This window comes from Fonsecaea nubica (genome assembly GCF_001646965.1).
Source record: "Fonsecaea nubica strain CBS 269.64 chromosome Unknown Scaff188, whole genome shotgun sequence".
Taxonomy (NCBI): domain Eukaryota; kingdom Fungi; phylum Ascomycota; class Eurotiomycetes; order Chaetothyriales; family Herpotrichiellaceae; genus Fonsecaea; species Fonsecaea nubica.
Genome location: NW_019173861.1, coordinates 1 through 14996, shown reverse-complemented (window position 1 = coordinate 14996; position 14996 = coordinate 1). Strand labels below are relative to the sequence as shown.

Genomic DNA, 14996 nt, shown 5'->3' with positions numbered 1-14996 from the left:
AGTCTTCTGAGCGTTATTGAGTTGTTCCTTCGAAGGTGCATTCGACACTCCCAAGTACCTCCTACAAGGATATGTATAATATATGCCCCTCCTTTTCGGATGGTAAGCGTCACAGTCTCGAGATTCAAAGGTCGCAGAGTAGTCAACAAGGTATATTCTTGTGGCTCAGTAGACCAGCTACGAGCCATATTATTCATGATCATCGTCATTATACCAATCCAATCTTGTTGTAGTTTTCCCAGGCACATCCCCTCGTATTCCACAGATGGTCATAACTCTGGCAAAATCATTTTCATCTGGCCTTTGCGACATTGCTCCAATCAAGCATTGACCTTTTGACATCTCCTGCGTCACTCGCGATACGCAGGTGGGGGATCGCGCATATCCATGTCATCACCCCTGTACCGACTGGAGTACGAGCTCGACTTTCCTCTATCGCTCTTTTCATTGCCATAGGGTCGGTATCTACCAGGAGTCTCGGCATCGAGTTCTACGTACCCTTCTCGCGGTGGGGGTGTAGGCTTGTGTACCGGTGTGACGTTGATTTGAGGTTGTGAGTAGGTATGCTGGAGACCGTTCTCTCCTCCGTTAGGCTGGTGATATTGCGGCCGTTGCTGCGTGGGCATTGAGTTCTCCCGTACCCGCTGAAATTCCTTACGACCCCCGTCGTAGTACTCTCGTGCTTCTCCCGGCTTTTTCTGGTCGCGAGGCATCTCCGGCGGATACATATCATGCTGGATCTTGCCTGTCTTCATGTCAATGTGCACGCCGGGCGGCGGATACACTGTGGCAGGACGCTGCAGAGGCGGAGGGACAAAGTTGGCGTTTATATTGTTTTGAGGAGGGGGGTTGCCTTGCCACTGAGGCTGAGGCTGAGAAGGTCGCTGCTGCTGTTGTGATGGTGGTCCTTGCGGCCACGTCCCGTAGCTTTGTAGCGGACCTTGTTGAGGGGGGATTCCCTGTTGTGGTTGTGGGTGCCACATTGGCGCATTTGCGACCGCGACCGGCATTATCGGTGGTCGATTCTGTGGAGGTGGTGCGCTGTATGGTCGGGGCGGACCGCCGGGCTGTTGAGGTGGGCGCAGCTGCTGTTGCTGGTACGGTCGAGAGGGACGGTTCGGGCTGGGGTCATCGTAGTGAGGGCGATGGTGATCTTCACGAGAATGACGCCGCCTTCTCCTTCGTCTCTCACGATCCCTCTCTTGTTCCTCTTTGCTGTCGTTGTGGATTTCTTTCAGCAGGTATCCTGCCGCGACAAGTTCGAGGCCGCCTAGAATGACCATGGTTCCAACCTCGAGGGGTCCTTTTGATGGATTTGTTTTTGACGGAAGGCCGGATCGATGAGATCAGACAATGAAGGTGGTCCTTGGAAAGAAAAGTGAATGCCAGACACGACAAGTATGTGGGAAGAAGACAGACTGAACAAAATATGCCCTGCCCTCAGAGCCGCCGGGCTGGGGAGGCTGTGTTGCAGACTTTATTCGCAGTCGCCGTCTCATTCAGCTGCGGCTGACTTTGGACTAGTGATCTAATTATTCCCATAATCACGTGGGGCTTTCTGCCGCCCTTCCCTGCCACCTTCATGCATGAGGGCAACTTCCACAGCCTTTCTGTCAACTTCCTCCATACGGAATATTCTGTCCTTGTAGGCGACGACTAATCTGGAACTTGGCAGGTCGATTATCAAAGTGTAAAGCTAGAATGCCCCGCTGTTTGCAGGAGGAACAGGCACCTTCCGCAGGTTCCGATCCAGGAAGAGAAGATCTTGACGCAAGTCGTTCTACATAATGATGGAGGCTTCCGGTCTTGGGCCGGACTGCGTGGATCGGACGAGGCTACAGATGGTGGTCGATGCGCTGATCAAAAGGTCCTCCCACTGCCAAAAGAGACCGACGAACTTGGGTCATGCCATCGGACACACGGCGCTCCGATCAGCGCGATAGGTGTATCATGTTGCTGGTTGCATTGACTCACTTTTCCAGGGGGACGAACGATTCCACCCTTTCTCGATACATCTGAGCATAGGGTATATGAGGCAGAATATTTCGCGGCGACGGTCCAGCTCGGCTGGACAAGCTTCTGTTATAGCGAACACTATCGCTTTCTGCACCAATACCACAGACCAATAGTCGACAACAACAAATAAAATAGTTTATACGAGGCACCTCGTAGGGTTGGAGGAGGGCAAGAGGGCTAAAGCGTTGGAAGGCCGAGGGGCTGGTAACATTGTGGGGAAGCAGATCACGTGTAAGCCACGTGACCAGACTGTCAGTTGGCCAATCGGGTACGCCACCGCTACTCAACCAATAAAATATGCGTCTTTTCGGAAATCCTTGCTCCGCATATACTGTCCATGTGAATCAACGCCACAACTGTCGGGCCTCCTGCACTTACAGTGGCCTTCCCAGCGAGTGTCTGGCCGTGTTCTAGTAATGATCAAGAAGATGTTCCCTACCTGCGACCTTGATGCTTGCCCGCCCTGGTCAAAGAGATTATCGATGGTGCTCCCCCATTTTCCTTCTCCCGGGGCGGAAAACACTATGCCGAGATTGCTCGGGAGGCATTAACCGATGAGACTCCGGTAGAGTGAGACGATCCGCTGTGGTGTATAGAGACCATAACGGTCGGGCAGCTTAGGTCGCCGTCATGTTTAGCGACTTGGGCCCCAGGTTTGTTCAAACATTTTCTTTTGGTACACAGCTTTCGCGATTGGGAATATCGACGAAAAATGGAGGTCAGTCAGAGAACCACCTGTTTGTTGACTGTGTCAGATGTGCTGATACTGCCCTCGTGTCTTCTAGGGACAAAAGCAGGTCAAAAAGGCCAACAGAGTGCAAGTGCCTATGCATGAACGTCCCGCGCGGTACGGGTGGCCAACCACCAATGACCGAGGGTATACCATCAACGAAAGACCTTCAGGTCCAATTAGGCCCATGAAGGTGATCTGCGTCGGTGCGGGTGCTTCAGGTATTAGCCTAGCCAAGTCTGCGCGGGATCTCAAGAATGTCGACCTGATAATATATGAAAAGAACGCTGAAGTGGCAGGGACATGGCTGGAAAACAGATATCCGTAAGTCCATCTTCTCAGCGGATACCCCTTTTGGGGGGAGAAAGTGTGTGCGAACCCTCGCTCGCCATCCTTCTCCATGGCCATTTGATCTGCTCAAGGCTCGACTCGCTGGCAAAAGGCTAACATGTTCAATAATCTTTAGAGGCTGCGCGTGTGATATTCCCAGTGTGACATATCAGTATAGCTGGGAGCCAGCGATATGGTCCAAGTTCTATTCCGAAGCTCCAGAGATTTTTCGCTACTTCAAGAGCGTGGCCGATAAATATCAATTGTACAACGCCATCAGATTACAACACCGGGTCGATCATGCGCAATGGATCGCCCAGGAAGCGAAATGGAAAGTACAGATAACTGATCTCACGACGAACAAGAAAATTGAGGATAGTTGTGATGTCTTTGTGAATGCCATGGGATTTCTGAAGTCAGTGCCTCCAATCCACAGTTCCAATTAGGTATTGACCAACACGGCTAGTGACTGGAACTGGCCCAACATCAGTGGCCTCGACACCTTCCGAGGAGTTGTTGCACACTCTGCTGGCTATCCCGAGGACCTTCCGCTTAAAGGCAAGCGAGTGGCAGTCGTCGGTAACGGTTCTAGCGGCATCCAGCTCGTTGCCAATGTACACCAAGAGGCATCACACCTATACACCTGGATCCGCTCCCCTACGTGGATCACTCCAGGATTTGCCCAAAAGTACGCTGGGCCAAATGGCGGGAACTTTGCATGTTTGTGCTCAGGAGCAGTCTTGAAGAGAGGACGTGCCGCTGATACATTGAGTTAGATACAGAGAAGCAAAAGCAGCTACTGCGAGACGATCCAGAGTACTATCTAAAGTACCGCAAGGCCGTCGAGCTGGAGATGAACGGCGACTTTTTGGCTTTTCATCTGAACACGCCTCAGTCGAATGGTGGAATGCGAGTAGGCCACCCATTGCGCTTTGGAGTTTGAAACCGGCCAGAACTAACGGATTGCCATTAGTATGCGGCACGCGAAATGAGGAAGAGATTGCAAGATAGAGAAGATCTTGTGGATTCCCTGATTCCCAAGGAGTTCCCCCTGGGATGTCGACGTCCTACGTATGGTTCTATCCTGGTCAACAGTCCCTGATCGCTAACACCGTACAGCCCTGGAACTGGATACCTCGAAGCGCTACTGCAACCGAACGTGACCACATTCAAACACGGCGGCTTGACGCAGGTGACGCCCGACGGCTTCATAGATCCCGAGGGCAACGAACACAAGGTCGACGTCATCATTCTCGCAACAGGGTTCAATACCTCGTGGGTCCCGCGGTTTCCCATCACTGCCAATGGTATCAACCTACAAGATATCTACCGCAAGACGCCTGTGAGCTACCTCGGAGTTGCAGCCCCTCAGATGCCAAACTACCTCACATTCTATGGACCCTACGGACCCCTCGGCCAGGGAAGTGCCATGCCGATGATCGAGGCTTTTACCACCTATATCATCTCGGTGGTCAAGAAGATGCAGACGGATGACATCCGCGACCTCACACCGAAGCAGCGCTGCATTGACGATTATGCCGAGCATGCCGATCTCTTCAACAAGCGGATGGTCTACAGTGGACACTGCCGCAGTTGGTTCAAAGGAAATCAGATTGATGGGCGTGTGATGCTGCATCCGGGAAGTCGTGCTCAATAGTGAGGCCCTCCAAAAATTTCCTATGCTCTTCTCGTCCCCGTTCTATCTGTTATTGCCCACTTGAACACTGGCTCCTTCAGAGTTTTCCCCGGGGAGCCCATTCATCCTGTACAGGTATATGTTGCTAACAGACTCTCAGCCTCGAGCTGATGTCCTCGCCGCGCTACGAAGATTTCGACATCAACTACCACTCACGAAACATGTGGGCCTGGCTCGGCAACGGCTACTCGCTCCGCGATCTCGATGACAGTGACAAGTCGTGGTACTTGGGCCTAGTGGACGGGGCTGACGTGCAGAAAACCTTTGACGTCGACGAGATGCTGTGCCCGACGAAGCAGTCGTCGACCGCGCGATTGTGAAGATGAGTTGTAGCCAGGGAATAAGAGTCAACCATTTTTGTGGACATCTAGATTGTTAGACCACACAGTGTCGATTTGCGAGAATCGCAAAGATAGATCTGTACGCACACGTCTTTGCTTTGACATTTGGGGCCCTGGAAGCTGACCTTGCAAAAGGGATATAGTTGGCAAGTACATCGGAGCCAAACTGCCATGCGTGCACAAGCCTAGATCTATACAATATTCCATATAGACCAACTGTCGATATCTCCAAAATGATCGTCTAATTCAGCTTCGCACGAAGCCAGTCACCGACTTTCTCGACCGTCCGCGTCGCCTCAGGTTCCCTGCCAACCGCAAAGTGATAGACGTGCTGCCCGTTGGGGACGATCTCCAGCTCGGTCTCGACACCGGCCTTCTTCACATGCTCGGCCAGCCGGACCGCGTCGTCCCTCAACGTCTCGGCCCCGCCGGCTGAGATGTTCATGGGCGGCATGCCGGTGAAGTTGGCGTACAGGGGGTTCGCAAAGGGGTCCCTTGGCGATGTCGTCCCACCCAAGTACATCGCGACCGCCATGTCGGCCATGCCGGGCGGACTAAGGAAGTCTGTGTCGGCGTTGCTCTTGAGCGACTCGCCGAGATTCTCCATGTCGATCCAGGGGGAAAAGGCCACGACCGCGGCCGGGAGCGATTGGTGCTGCTCCTTCAATGACAGCGCCACCCCCGTGGCGACGTTGCCGCCCGCAGAGTCGCCTCCCAGCGCGATCTGGTTGGGCGCAAACCCCTTTTCGCCCGTGAGCCAGTTCCACGTCGACAGTCCGTCCAGCCGGTTCGCGGGCAGCGGACACTCGGGCACCAGGGCGTAGTCCGTGACCAGGCCGTAGCAGCCGGCCCGCTTGGCCAGGTGGCCGACCAGCTTGCGGTGACTCGACGGCGAGCCCGCGAACCCGCCCCCGCCGTGGAAGTAGAGGATCACCTGCGACGGGTTCGCGTGCACGGGCTTGACCCATATGGCGGGCAGGTTGCTGCCGGGCACCGTCTCCTCCTCGTAGGTCACCTCCGTAGGCTCAGTAGCCAAGTCACCGAGCCTCCCGACCTGCTGGCGCTGCCCTTCGAGGTCCAGCGGCGGGTTGGTGTTCATGAGACGATTGGAAATGTCCTTGTACACGCTCAACGTGTCCAGGGGACCCCGATGACCGGTCATTTTGTCTTGTTTTCCAACACGACCGTTATTGCGGGTGGTGTGACCGAGTGTAGGCAGGTTCTGTGGCCTTTTGTTTTCCCCTTTGTCGTTTTCCGCCTGTTGGATGATGCCTTGTACTGCCCACTGCCCACCCCATACTGCCAGCTCTTGAAGGGTCTTTTGATGGTACCCGTCGGGTATGGACGGTAGTGTCATGTTACAGACAATTTGCCACCCTTCCACGCCACAAATACAAACCATTGGGACTCGGTTCCCCGGTAAACGATAACCGAGTATAGTCGGGCTTGCGAGACGAAGGGATTGGTTGCATCTTGGAAATCTCCCTGGAGCCGCAAAGAAAGCAGCGCAAGGTCATTTGGGAAGTTCGAACACGCTTGCATTTGAAATCGGTACCAGGGGGACAATTTGGCTCGCATATACATAGTGCGGCGATCCCATGTCTTCCTATTTGCCGTCCAGTTCAGATTAGGGCAGCCACCCTAGAGCAAGGTGTAAGTGGAATAGTGAGCCTGGGAGATGGTACCGGTACATCCCATTCGACTTTCACTGGCCTTGTGAGTCCCAACGCAAAGCCGGCTCGACGGTTGGGGTACCGAGTACAAAGGTGTCGGTTGGCATTGTATAGACCCTTAGCCGTAACCGTCCTCGAATTGGCACCAATGGCATGATCCGCAGGTCTGTCCACCAACACTTACCCGGATGCCCCGTCTCTTTGACAGTGCGTGGGGTACCCTGGCCGCCGGTGGCATCCCTCGACATATCTTCTATGAGGCACATATGTCTTTTACGGGGGCCTGCTAGGTCAAAATGTTGGATGCCCTCACACTCTGTCAGCGTTTCTAAGAGCTCCGGCAATCTCGTTGTACCGGGGCGGTCGATTTCTTTCATTGCGTTGAATACCAGCCAAGCATGGCACAGTCCAACGGAGTCACCAACGGCGTCAACGGCAGCGCCGACCTGAATCTAGACGCACTTGTCATTGGCTGCGGATTTGGTGGCTTGTACACTCTCTACAAGTTGCGTGAAAAGGGGCTGAATGCAGTTGCCATTGATGCCGCCGATGGCTTAGGAGGCGTGTGGCACTGGAATCGTGCTGAGTCCCTTCAACCTCAAATTACTTTGTTCAGAAACACTTACTCTGTCCCAGGGTATCCGGGTGCCCGTGTAGACTCTGAGGTGCCGTACTATCAATACAGCCTCCACAAAGTCTGGAAGGACTGGTCATGGAGCGAGAGATTCCCGGCCCACGATGAGCTTCGTCGGTACTTCCACCACGCCGCCTCCGCACTGGGGTTGAATGAGCACATCAGGCTTCAGCAGAACGTCGTCGATTGCACCTGGGACAACAAGGACCTCGGGTGGACCGTCACTACCGAGTCTGGGCTCCACATTCGATGCAAGTATCTCGTTGCTGCGGCGGGCTCGAGTTATCGAAAGTACTTGCCAGAATATCCTGGCATTGAGGATTACAACGGTACTCTGTTGCACTCTGCTGGATTTCCCGAGGAAGACGCATTCGACTTTCGCGGGAAGAGTGTCGCGATCATCGGACAAGGTCAGTGATTGCTTCGTCAAACCCTAGCTGCAAGGAGTCGCGAGTAACTCGGTGGTGTGTTCAAGGCGCTACCGGTGTCCAACTCACACAGTCCGTGTCTAAGCTGGCCGACACGCTGCACGTCTTTTGCCGCACGCCAAACATGGCATTTCCAATGAAACAGCGGAAGATGTCGGTCGAAGAGCAGAACCAGTACAAGGGCGCCTACGATCTACTCTTCAAGGCCACAAGAGCGAGCCGGAGTGGCCTCCCACACACTGCCGAATCTAGATCGATGTTGAAAGTCACCGACGAGGAACGCGAAGCGCGCTGGAACGAACTATGGGAGCGCGGAGGGTTCAACTTCTCCATGGGTGGCTTCCGCGACTACGTGTTCAACGAGCAAGCGAACGACCTAATATACAGCTTCTGGAGACGAAAAGTTCAGGCCCGGATCAAGGATGCACGGAAAGCAGAGATTGTGGCCCCCAAGGTCAAGCCACACCCGTTCGGCACGAAGCGACCTAGTCTAGAGCAGGACTATTATGAGTGCATCGACCGAGAAAACGTGAATCTCATCAGTGTCAAGGACAATCCTATCGAGAGATTCACCGCCGACGGAATCCAAACTGCCGACGGTAAAGTACACAAGGCAGACTATATTATCATGGCTACAGGCTACGATGCAATCACTGGCAGCTACACGAATATGGGTCTCAAGGATAGGAATGGGGTCGACCTCAAGGAACAATGGAAGAACGGTGTCAAGACACACTTGGGTCTCATGGTGCCCGGTGTTCCCAACATGTTTATGGTGTACAGCCCTCAAGGTGAGTTACATGGCTTTTCGGATGAAGAAATCGAGCACTGTGCTGACCCGTCGCCCCTAGCACCAACCGCCCTGGCCAATGGGAGCACCATTGTCGAATGCCAGGGCGACTGGGTCGCCGACGCCATCGAGAAGATGCGCAGGGAAAACGTCGAAACGATCGAGGTGACGCCCGACGCCGCACAGAAATGGGGTGACGCGATCCAAGATATGAACGAGAAGACTTTGTTCCCCTTGGCCGATTCGTGGTACATGGGGGCGAACATCCCCGGCAAGAAGCGAGAGCAGCTGAACTACCTCGGGGGCGTTGCCCAGTACGAGGCGGAGTGTCGCAAGGCATTGGAGAATTGGGATGGTTTCGTCCTCGATGGTCGGCAGGGTGGTGAGGTCAAGGCTTCCCTCTAACCTAGAGGAATGAAGTTGACACCGAGGCCACTATGTACTGCAAGCCACCTCGCGTACAGTGGTACTGTAGATTTTCATTCGAGACTTGTCAGTGTCATCTAGAATATCTGAATATCAATGGCTCATAGATGATAGCATAGAATCCAGTCTGTTGCCCACACGGTCTTGTGCAAACGCGGTAGACCCTTCGCTTGTATGTACATGGGTCATTGGAAAGCTACGACGACAGCGGCAGAGGGAGCAGGCGAAGGGGAAGACGGGAAAGGGGAAGGCCCAGAGGAGGGATGGAGGGATTGGAAGATGACATCCGGAGAGAGATGGAGCGGGGTGAGAGAAGGGCTAATGAGGCGGAACAATGGTTGTAAAGGGGAGGGAGTACGGTGCCTGAAGCGTGGTGTTGTGGTCCCGTGCCCTTGAACGTCACAAGAACGAGTTCGAACAATTTGGACTTCGGCATAAGGCAGTTGTTTAGTTCTGCGCCATGTCTACCTATTGGACACAAGCCTCGAGGATTCGCTGCGGCCTCGAATTTTCAGTTCATTCGGGAAAGAACTTTGGATAATGGCGAGGCAAGTGTGGACGCGCTCTTGGCACTGGGACGGTCCGGCTCGTCTTGACCGGTTTGCCGTTTTAGGACACGAGGTCCTAGTTTTGGACCCCCATGGCCGGGCCTAGTGCTGCGCTCACCCCTTGGTCAATCATGCCAAAATCTGCATGGAATCCGACATCGTCCCAGCTAGTCACTGCATCCGCCTAGTGGGAGTCGGTTCCAGCTAATCCGCTAAACACGTCACTCGCCTGTTCCGGCTGGCTTTGGGGGTCTTGACAGAGTCAAAGGTGTCCAAAATCCGGCGAATTAGAGATGATGTGGCGCAAGATTTTGGATTGGTGATGGTCACTTATGCAAGGGCTTCTGGGGTCGTCCAGATTTTGGGAAGCGTGGGAGGCCTACGACGGCCCAATGAAATGCGACTTGCTCGTGCCCCTCGTAAGTCGGGCGCAAATCCAAAAGATTTTAATGAGGCTGTTGCAACACAGTAATTCAAGACTTCTTCCCACCTCTGTCAGTTCTGATCGCCAGGATCGAAGCTTCATTTATTTCTTGCAATCAGACTGCGCCGTTTAGCTAGAGTATTGCTCTCGACAAAAGCAGGCAAGATGTCTAGCCGAGTCGGTGATGACGTGGTTGATTCGGTGTGGGAGTCGCACAGAGACACCATTCGCACCTTCTACCTGATTCAAGATCACAGTCTTGAGGAGCTCATGAGGGAAATGGCCTCGAAATATGGCTTTCGTGCCAGGTGAGATCCAGTCCCGGTTCATCTTCACCCATTGACGAGAGTCCTGACTCCCTTAAAGCAAAGCCCAATTTGAGGCCCACCTCAATAAAAAATGGGAATTTCGAAAGAACTTGACCAAAGACGAATGGAAGGTAGTCACACACAAGATCCAAAAACGGAAACGAGACAACAAGGATAGCGAAGTGTGCAGTGATGGATTTCCTATGAAGGCCAAAAAGGTCAAGAAAGCAATCACCAGATACCGATCGCGTTCGGTACTGGACTTTGACGGTATCTGGTCCTCCGTTTCCATCATGTTGACGCCGCTCACCGTGACAACAGCACCATCACCACGAACACCAGAGGGAATCACGATCCAAACCCCGATACTTGCGCCGGCAGCATTAACCTCAGCTTCACCAAAAACGGCTTCCTTCATACCAATACCCACGACTTACGTATCTTTATTGACGAGCTCTCTTCCTTTCGCACATTTCAATCACAGAATCAATCTTGAAGGTAGGTCAGCCCTATGGTCGAGGAAGCAATGGTGGCCTGATGGAACCCTTTCGCCAAACCTATTCTCCTATCAATGCCAGTATCCCGCCTGGGCCGGTCTCTAGAGAATGCGGCTGACTCTGAACTCGCAGAAAACCCCTACGCAAGCAGTCCCAGAGGTGACGGTGTAGTGTCTTCTTCCAGCCTCCAAGATCTCGAATCGAGCATTGTTGGCCGCTTCAACAACGAGGCAGACGGAGACGAACAGTCCAAATCATTCCGTCAAAACCTCAAGGCACTGATACCCGACGAAATACTCTGTGGCCAACCTAGCAAGCTGGATGTGGCAATGCCACCACCACCGGCAGTGAACTTTTTGAACCTCGCTCTGTTCATGATCTCGAATAACTTGGTTGAGACGGACTCGAAGACTAGCAGTAAGATCTACAATTGGATTAAGCGCCGGTCGCAAGAAGCCGGTCTTTTCGAAAATCTCATGTCTGTTGGCGGACCGACCATAGAAGCACTCAGGGAAAACATATTCGCCCTTGCAATCGAAGAGCGGAACGCTCCGATGGTCGAAGCCATACTGCGGTCTGGTCTTGATCTCAATCAATCGCGAATCCCTGTGCTATTTAGGCTCTCACTCACGCCACTTCAACGTGCATGCGAATTAGGCAGCCTCGACCTCGTGCAGATTTTGCTAGATGCTGGGGCAGATATCCAAAGCGCGGGATCGAACTCTAAATCGCCTTTGACCTCTGCTATTAGATCTCTGGGTGAAGAATACGATACTTTTTATGATGATGATCTCGAGAATGTGGACATCGGTCTGGTACAACTTCTGCTCGACGCGCACGCAAATGTCAATCCAGGTTCGGATGAATCCCCACTGTTTGAGGCTGCAAGAAGTTGTCTTCCACGACTGGTCGGAATCCTTCTTTCTGCTGGTGCCGATCCAAATTTTGCCTATCCTGTTACTGGGTCTACTCCAATTTTCCAAGCAGTACGCAACAAAGGAGCACCTGTCTCCAACGTGATTACTGTTGTTCGCCATCTGCTTCGAGCTGGCGCAAATGTGCATGTCACAGCTCAATATGACTACGAGGAACCGCTCAACCTACTAGGAGCTGCGTTGGGCCGTTGCAATGTCGATTTGATTCAACTATTGCTAGAGGCCGATGCGCCATGCACCGAAGAAAATTTGCTTTCTGCTGTCGGGACAGGCAAATTGCAGATCATCAAGCTCCTCAGTACCAAAGCTCGAATCACAACTAAAATGATTCAAATAGCTGCGGGCAAAACCAGGTCTGAGATCTTTTGGCTCCTGTGGGACCTTGCAGACAATAACACAAGAGAAAGCAGCCGCGGTGGGGCGTTCGTTGCAGCTATACACCGTGGAAATCAGGAGCTGATCAACGCCCTTTCTACATGTGGGGTTGAGCTTGCAAATGCATCGGGTTTAACTGCAGCGATTGAAGCCGCTGCTGGAAGGGGAGACATCGCAGTGCTTCGCTTACTTCTCAGCGACAATTCAGCCTTCCAGGCTATCGCAGTACATTATCTTGGGACGTCTCTACGCTGCGCGATAGCTCAGAGTCGGGACGACGTCATCGGGATGCTTCTTGCGGCCGGTGCAGATGTTAACGCCAAGGATCAGAAGACAAGCGCCACTGCTCTCTTGGAATCAATACGTCGAGGAGCTATTGATCTGTCACGACGGCTGTTGGCCGCTGGGGCGGAAGTAAACATGACAGCTGCTGAAATTTGCGAATGCTCCTGGCCTCGAAGTTATGTTGTTTCCGTGCTACCAGCAGCAGTGTCATTGGGGTACCATCCCCTAATCCAAGAGATAATCGAGATCGGAGCTGATGTTGACACGCCAGGGCCAGGCACAGACAAGCCAGCACTTACTGTGGCAGTTGAGAAGCGTGATCTGACGAGCGTTCAAATCTTAATTGATGCAGGCGCCGATGTCAACACTCCCGCCGGTCGTTATTCCGGACAAACGGCGCTTGCGGCTGCTGTTCGCAACGAAGATGTTGACACCGTTCACTATCTCCTGAGGTTAGGCGCGGAACCCGATGATTGGTCCTTGATTCCCGCTGTCTGGGGGGGTCCAGCTCTTATGCAACTGCTTCTGACAGCCAAGTTCCAGCGATTCCAATACTATTCGTGTGGGTTTGGTTGTCGGGCACTGCAGCAAGCTATCAAATCGGCGGACGCTGCCATGGTTGAATTACTATTATCAAATGGTATAAACCCAAGCACAATCGTAAGACCTCAGCGCAGACAGCAATCTTATAGTGCAGGAGGGGCAGAGGACAACGAATCTGCATTTGGAACTGCAATCAGGCTTGACAAGAGCATGGATCTATGGATGGTTCGCAAGCTCTTGAATGGGGGCGTGGATCCCAACAAAAGAATAAGTGACAAAGCCAATGGGACCGCTCTGCTGCAGGCCATTCGGCGGAAGAGTTTCAAACTGGCCGAAATGCTAGTAACCGCAGGAGCCGAGGTGAATACGAAGGCAGTTGGGAGGCTTTCACGAACACCTTTGCAGCTGGCTGCCGAGCAGGGTTGTTTGGACATTGTTGAATTTATACTGCAGAAAGGCGCGGATGTGAATTCACCCCCATGCGATCAGTCCGGAGCAACCGCACTTCAACTGGCAGCTTGCAAGGGGGATCTCGGCATTGCCTGTCTGCTGCTCAACAAGGGAGCCGAGATCGACGCTTTACCCGCAAAGGTCGATGGGAAAACAGCCCTCGAGGGGGCGTCTGAGTATGGTCGGATTGATATGGTGCAACTTCTTCTGAATGCGGGAGCGCAGGTTGTAGGCCCAGGAAGCCAACAATATGAGCGGGCTCGGCAACTTGCGTCATCCAACGGCCATATAGCTGTTCGACGCCTTCTGGAAGCAAACCATGCTCAACAGCTGAATGCGCTCTCGGACTTGATTGCGACGGATGGATGTCGAGAATTCTGAGGCTTTGCAATTTGGAGATGAGATGGGTGTGGATTTAGCAATGCTACAACTGGAGATGGGTGACATTTGAGGGAAGGATTCTCCTGGGTCGAGAAATGGGATCAACAGATCTTGTTGAGAACAACGTTCCACTTCATGTCAACGAGGGGGAGAGATACTCCTGTGATGCCACGCAACTGACGATCAGCCTGCCCGGGAGAAAGCAGGGAATTGCGTCCTCATCAGATTTTGGTGCATGCAAGGCTGGCAGAACCAAAATCTGGCATGTGGGCCAGAAGCCAAAATCTGAGGTGCTGACGCAGTGGGGGTTCGATAGCCTGAACATCTAATGCGGATCAAGATTCTGGGTTCGTTGCTTCTTTCGTCTCCTTCGCCGGTACCAAAATCTTGCGTGCCAGCGCCCAAACAGACCCGCCTAGCCATCTGCCAGGGACGTGAGAAACGCTGACGAACCAGGAGCTCCCAGATTTTGGGAGCGAGGCTCAGAAGGGGGCCAAGAGCGTCGAATGGGCGCTGGATCCCGCTTTGGGTCTGGCGGGCGCAGTGAGGAGGTCGTGCAAGTACGGATTGCCAAAATCTGGATCGTTGCCTTCATAAGTATATCAACATCAACTTGGACCTTCGAGCAGCCCGTCCTCGTCTTCGAAAACTCTTCAGCCATCACCAAATCTCTCACGTCAAATCCTCTTCCCTGACTAAACGACACAACCAAAGAGCAACAATGTCCCGAATCTCAGTCGAGGCCATCGTAGCCATTGTGGGGGTCATCGTCACCCTGCCGCCGTCGATCATCATCTTGTGGAGGCTGATTAGGAGGAACGAGGGGCTTGCAAGGCCCGCAGACGCATAGTATGTTGAGTAACCATTCGTCGAGAGCCAGCCATGAGTTGACATTGCCATGACATTCAGACCGTGGAATGACCCTTTCACCACCTATCCTGGTCCGGGTCGAGCCATGCTTGTTCACCAACGCATCACGGTTCCACGCCGTCGACGATCGTCACGCCCCCAGCAGGATTGGTCTTGGTGTTCCAATCCGGTAGCATAGATGGAGAAATGATCCGTCCAGCTTGTCATGATGTAAGAGAGAGACTTTTAAGGGTCGGCCGTGTTCGGTAAGGAGGATCAGGAGTTGTTATGATGCACCGAGCGAGGCATTCGCTCTTTTTTCCCCGGTGAGGGGGGG

General features: G+C 53.2%; 5 protein-coding genes across 5 annotated transcripts; 3 read left to right on the top strand and 2 right to left on the bottom strand.

Annotated features, from left to right (window-relative positions):
• Positions 1-350: 350 nt before the first annotated feature.
• AYO20_11714 (hypothetical protein) lies at positions 351-1283 on the bottom strand (the record flags this gene model as incomplete). Its single annotated transcript, XM_022649931.1, has 1 exon — positions 351-1283. One exon carries the CDS (start codon positions 1281-1283, stop codon positions 351-353), a length of 933 nt encoding a protein of 310 aa, XP_022494098.1.
• A 1445-nt stretch (positions 1284-2728) lies between these two features.
• AYO20_11713 (hypothetical protein) lies at positions 2729-5092 on the top strand (the record flags this gene model as incomplete). Its single annotated transcript, XM_022649930.1, has 8 exons — positions 2729-2734; positions 2802-3070; positions 3237-3491; positions 3543-3796; positions 3853-3989; positions 4050-4147; positions 4196-4732; positions 4873-5092. 8 exons carry the CDS (start codon positions 2729-2731, stop codon positions 5090-5092), a joined length of 1776 nt encoding a protein of 591 aa, XP_022494097.1.
• Positions 5093-5354: 262 nt separating this feature from the next.
• On the bottom strand, positions 5355-6470 carry AYO20_11712 (hypothetical protein; the record flags this gene model as incomplete). The annotated part of the gene is made up of 1 exon (XM_022649929.1): positions 5355-6470. One exon carries the CDS (start codon positions 6468-6470, stop codon positions 5355-5357), a length of 1116 nt encoding a protein of 371 aa, XP_022494096.1.
• Positions 6471-7184: 714 nt separating this feature from the next.
• Positions 7185-9043, top strand: AYO20_11711 (hypothetical protein; the record flags this gene model as incomplete). Its single annotated transcript, XM_022649928.1, has 2 exons — positions 7185-7830; positions 7896-9043. 2 exons carry the CDS (start codon positions 7185-7187, stop codon positions 9041-9043), a joined length of 1794 nt encoding a protein of 597 aa, XP_022494095.1.
• Positions 9044-10201: 1158 nt separating this feature from the next.
• Positions 10202-13810, top strand: AYO20_11710 (hypothetical protein; the record flags this gene model as incomplete). The annotated part of the gene is made up of 3 exons (XM_022649927.1): positions 10202-10344; positions 10403-10842; positions 10923-13810. The coding sequence occupies 3 exons, from the start codon at positions 10202-10204 to the stop codon at positions 13808-13810; spliced, it is 3471 nt and encodes a 1156-aa protein (XP_022494094.1).
• Between the last annotated feature and the right edge of the window lie 1186 nt (positions 13811-14996).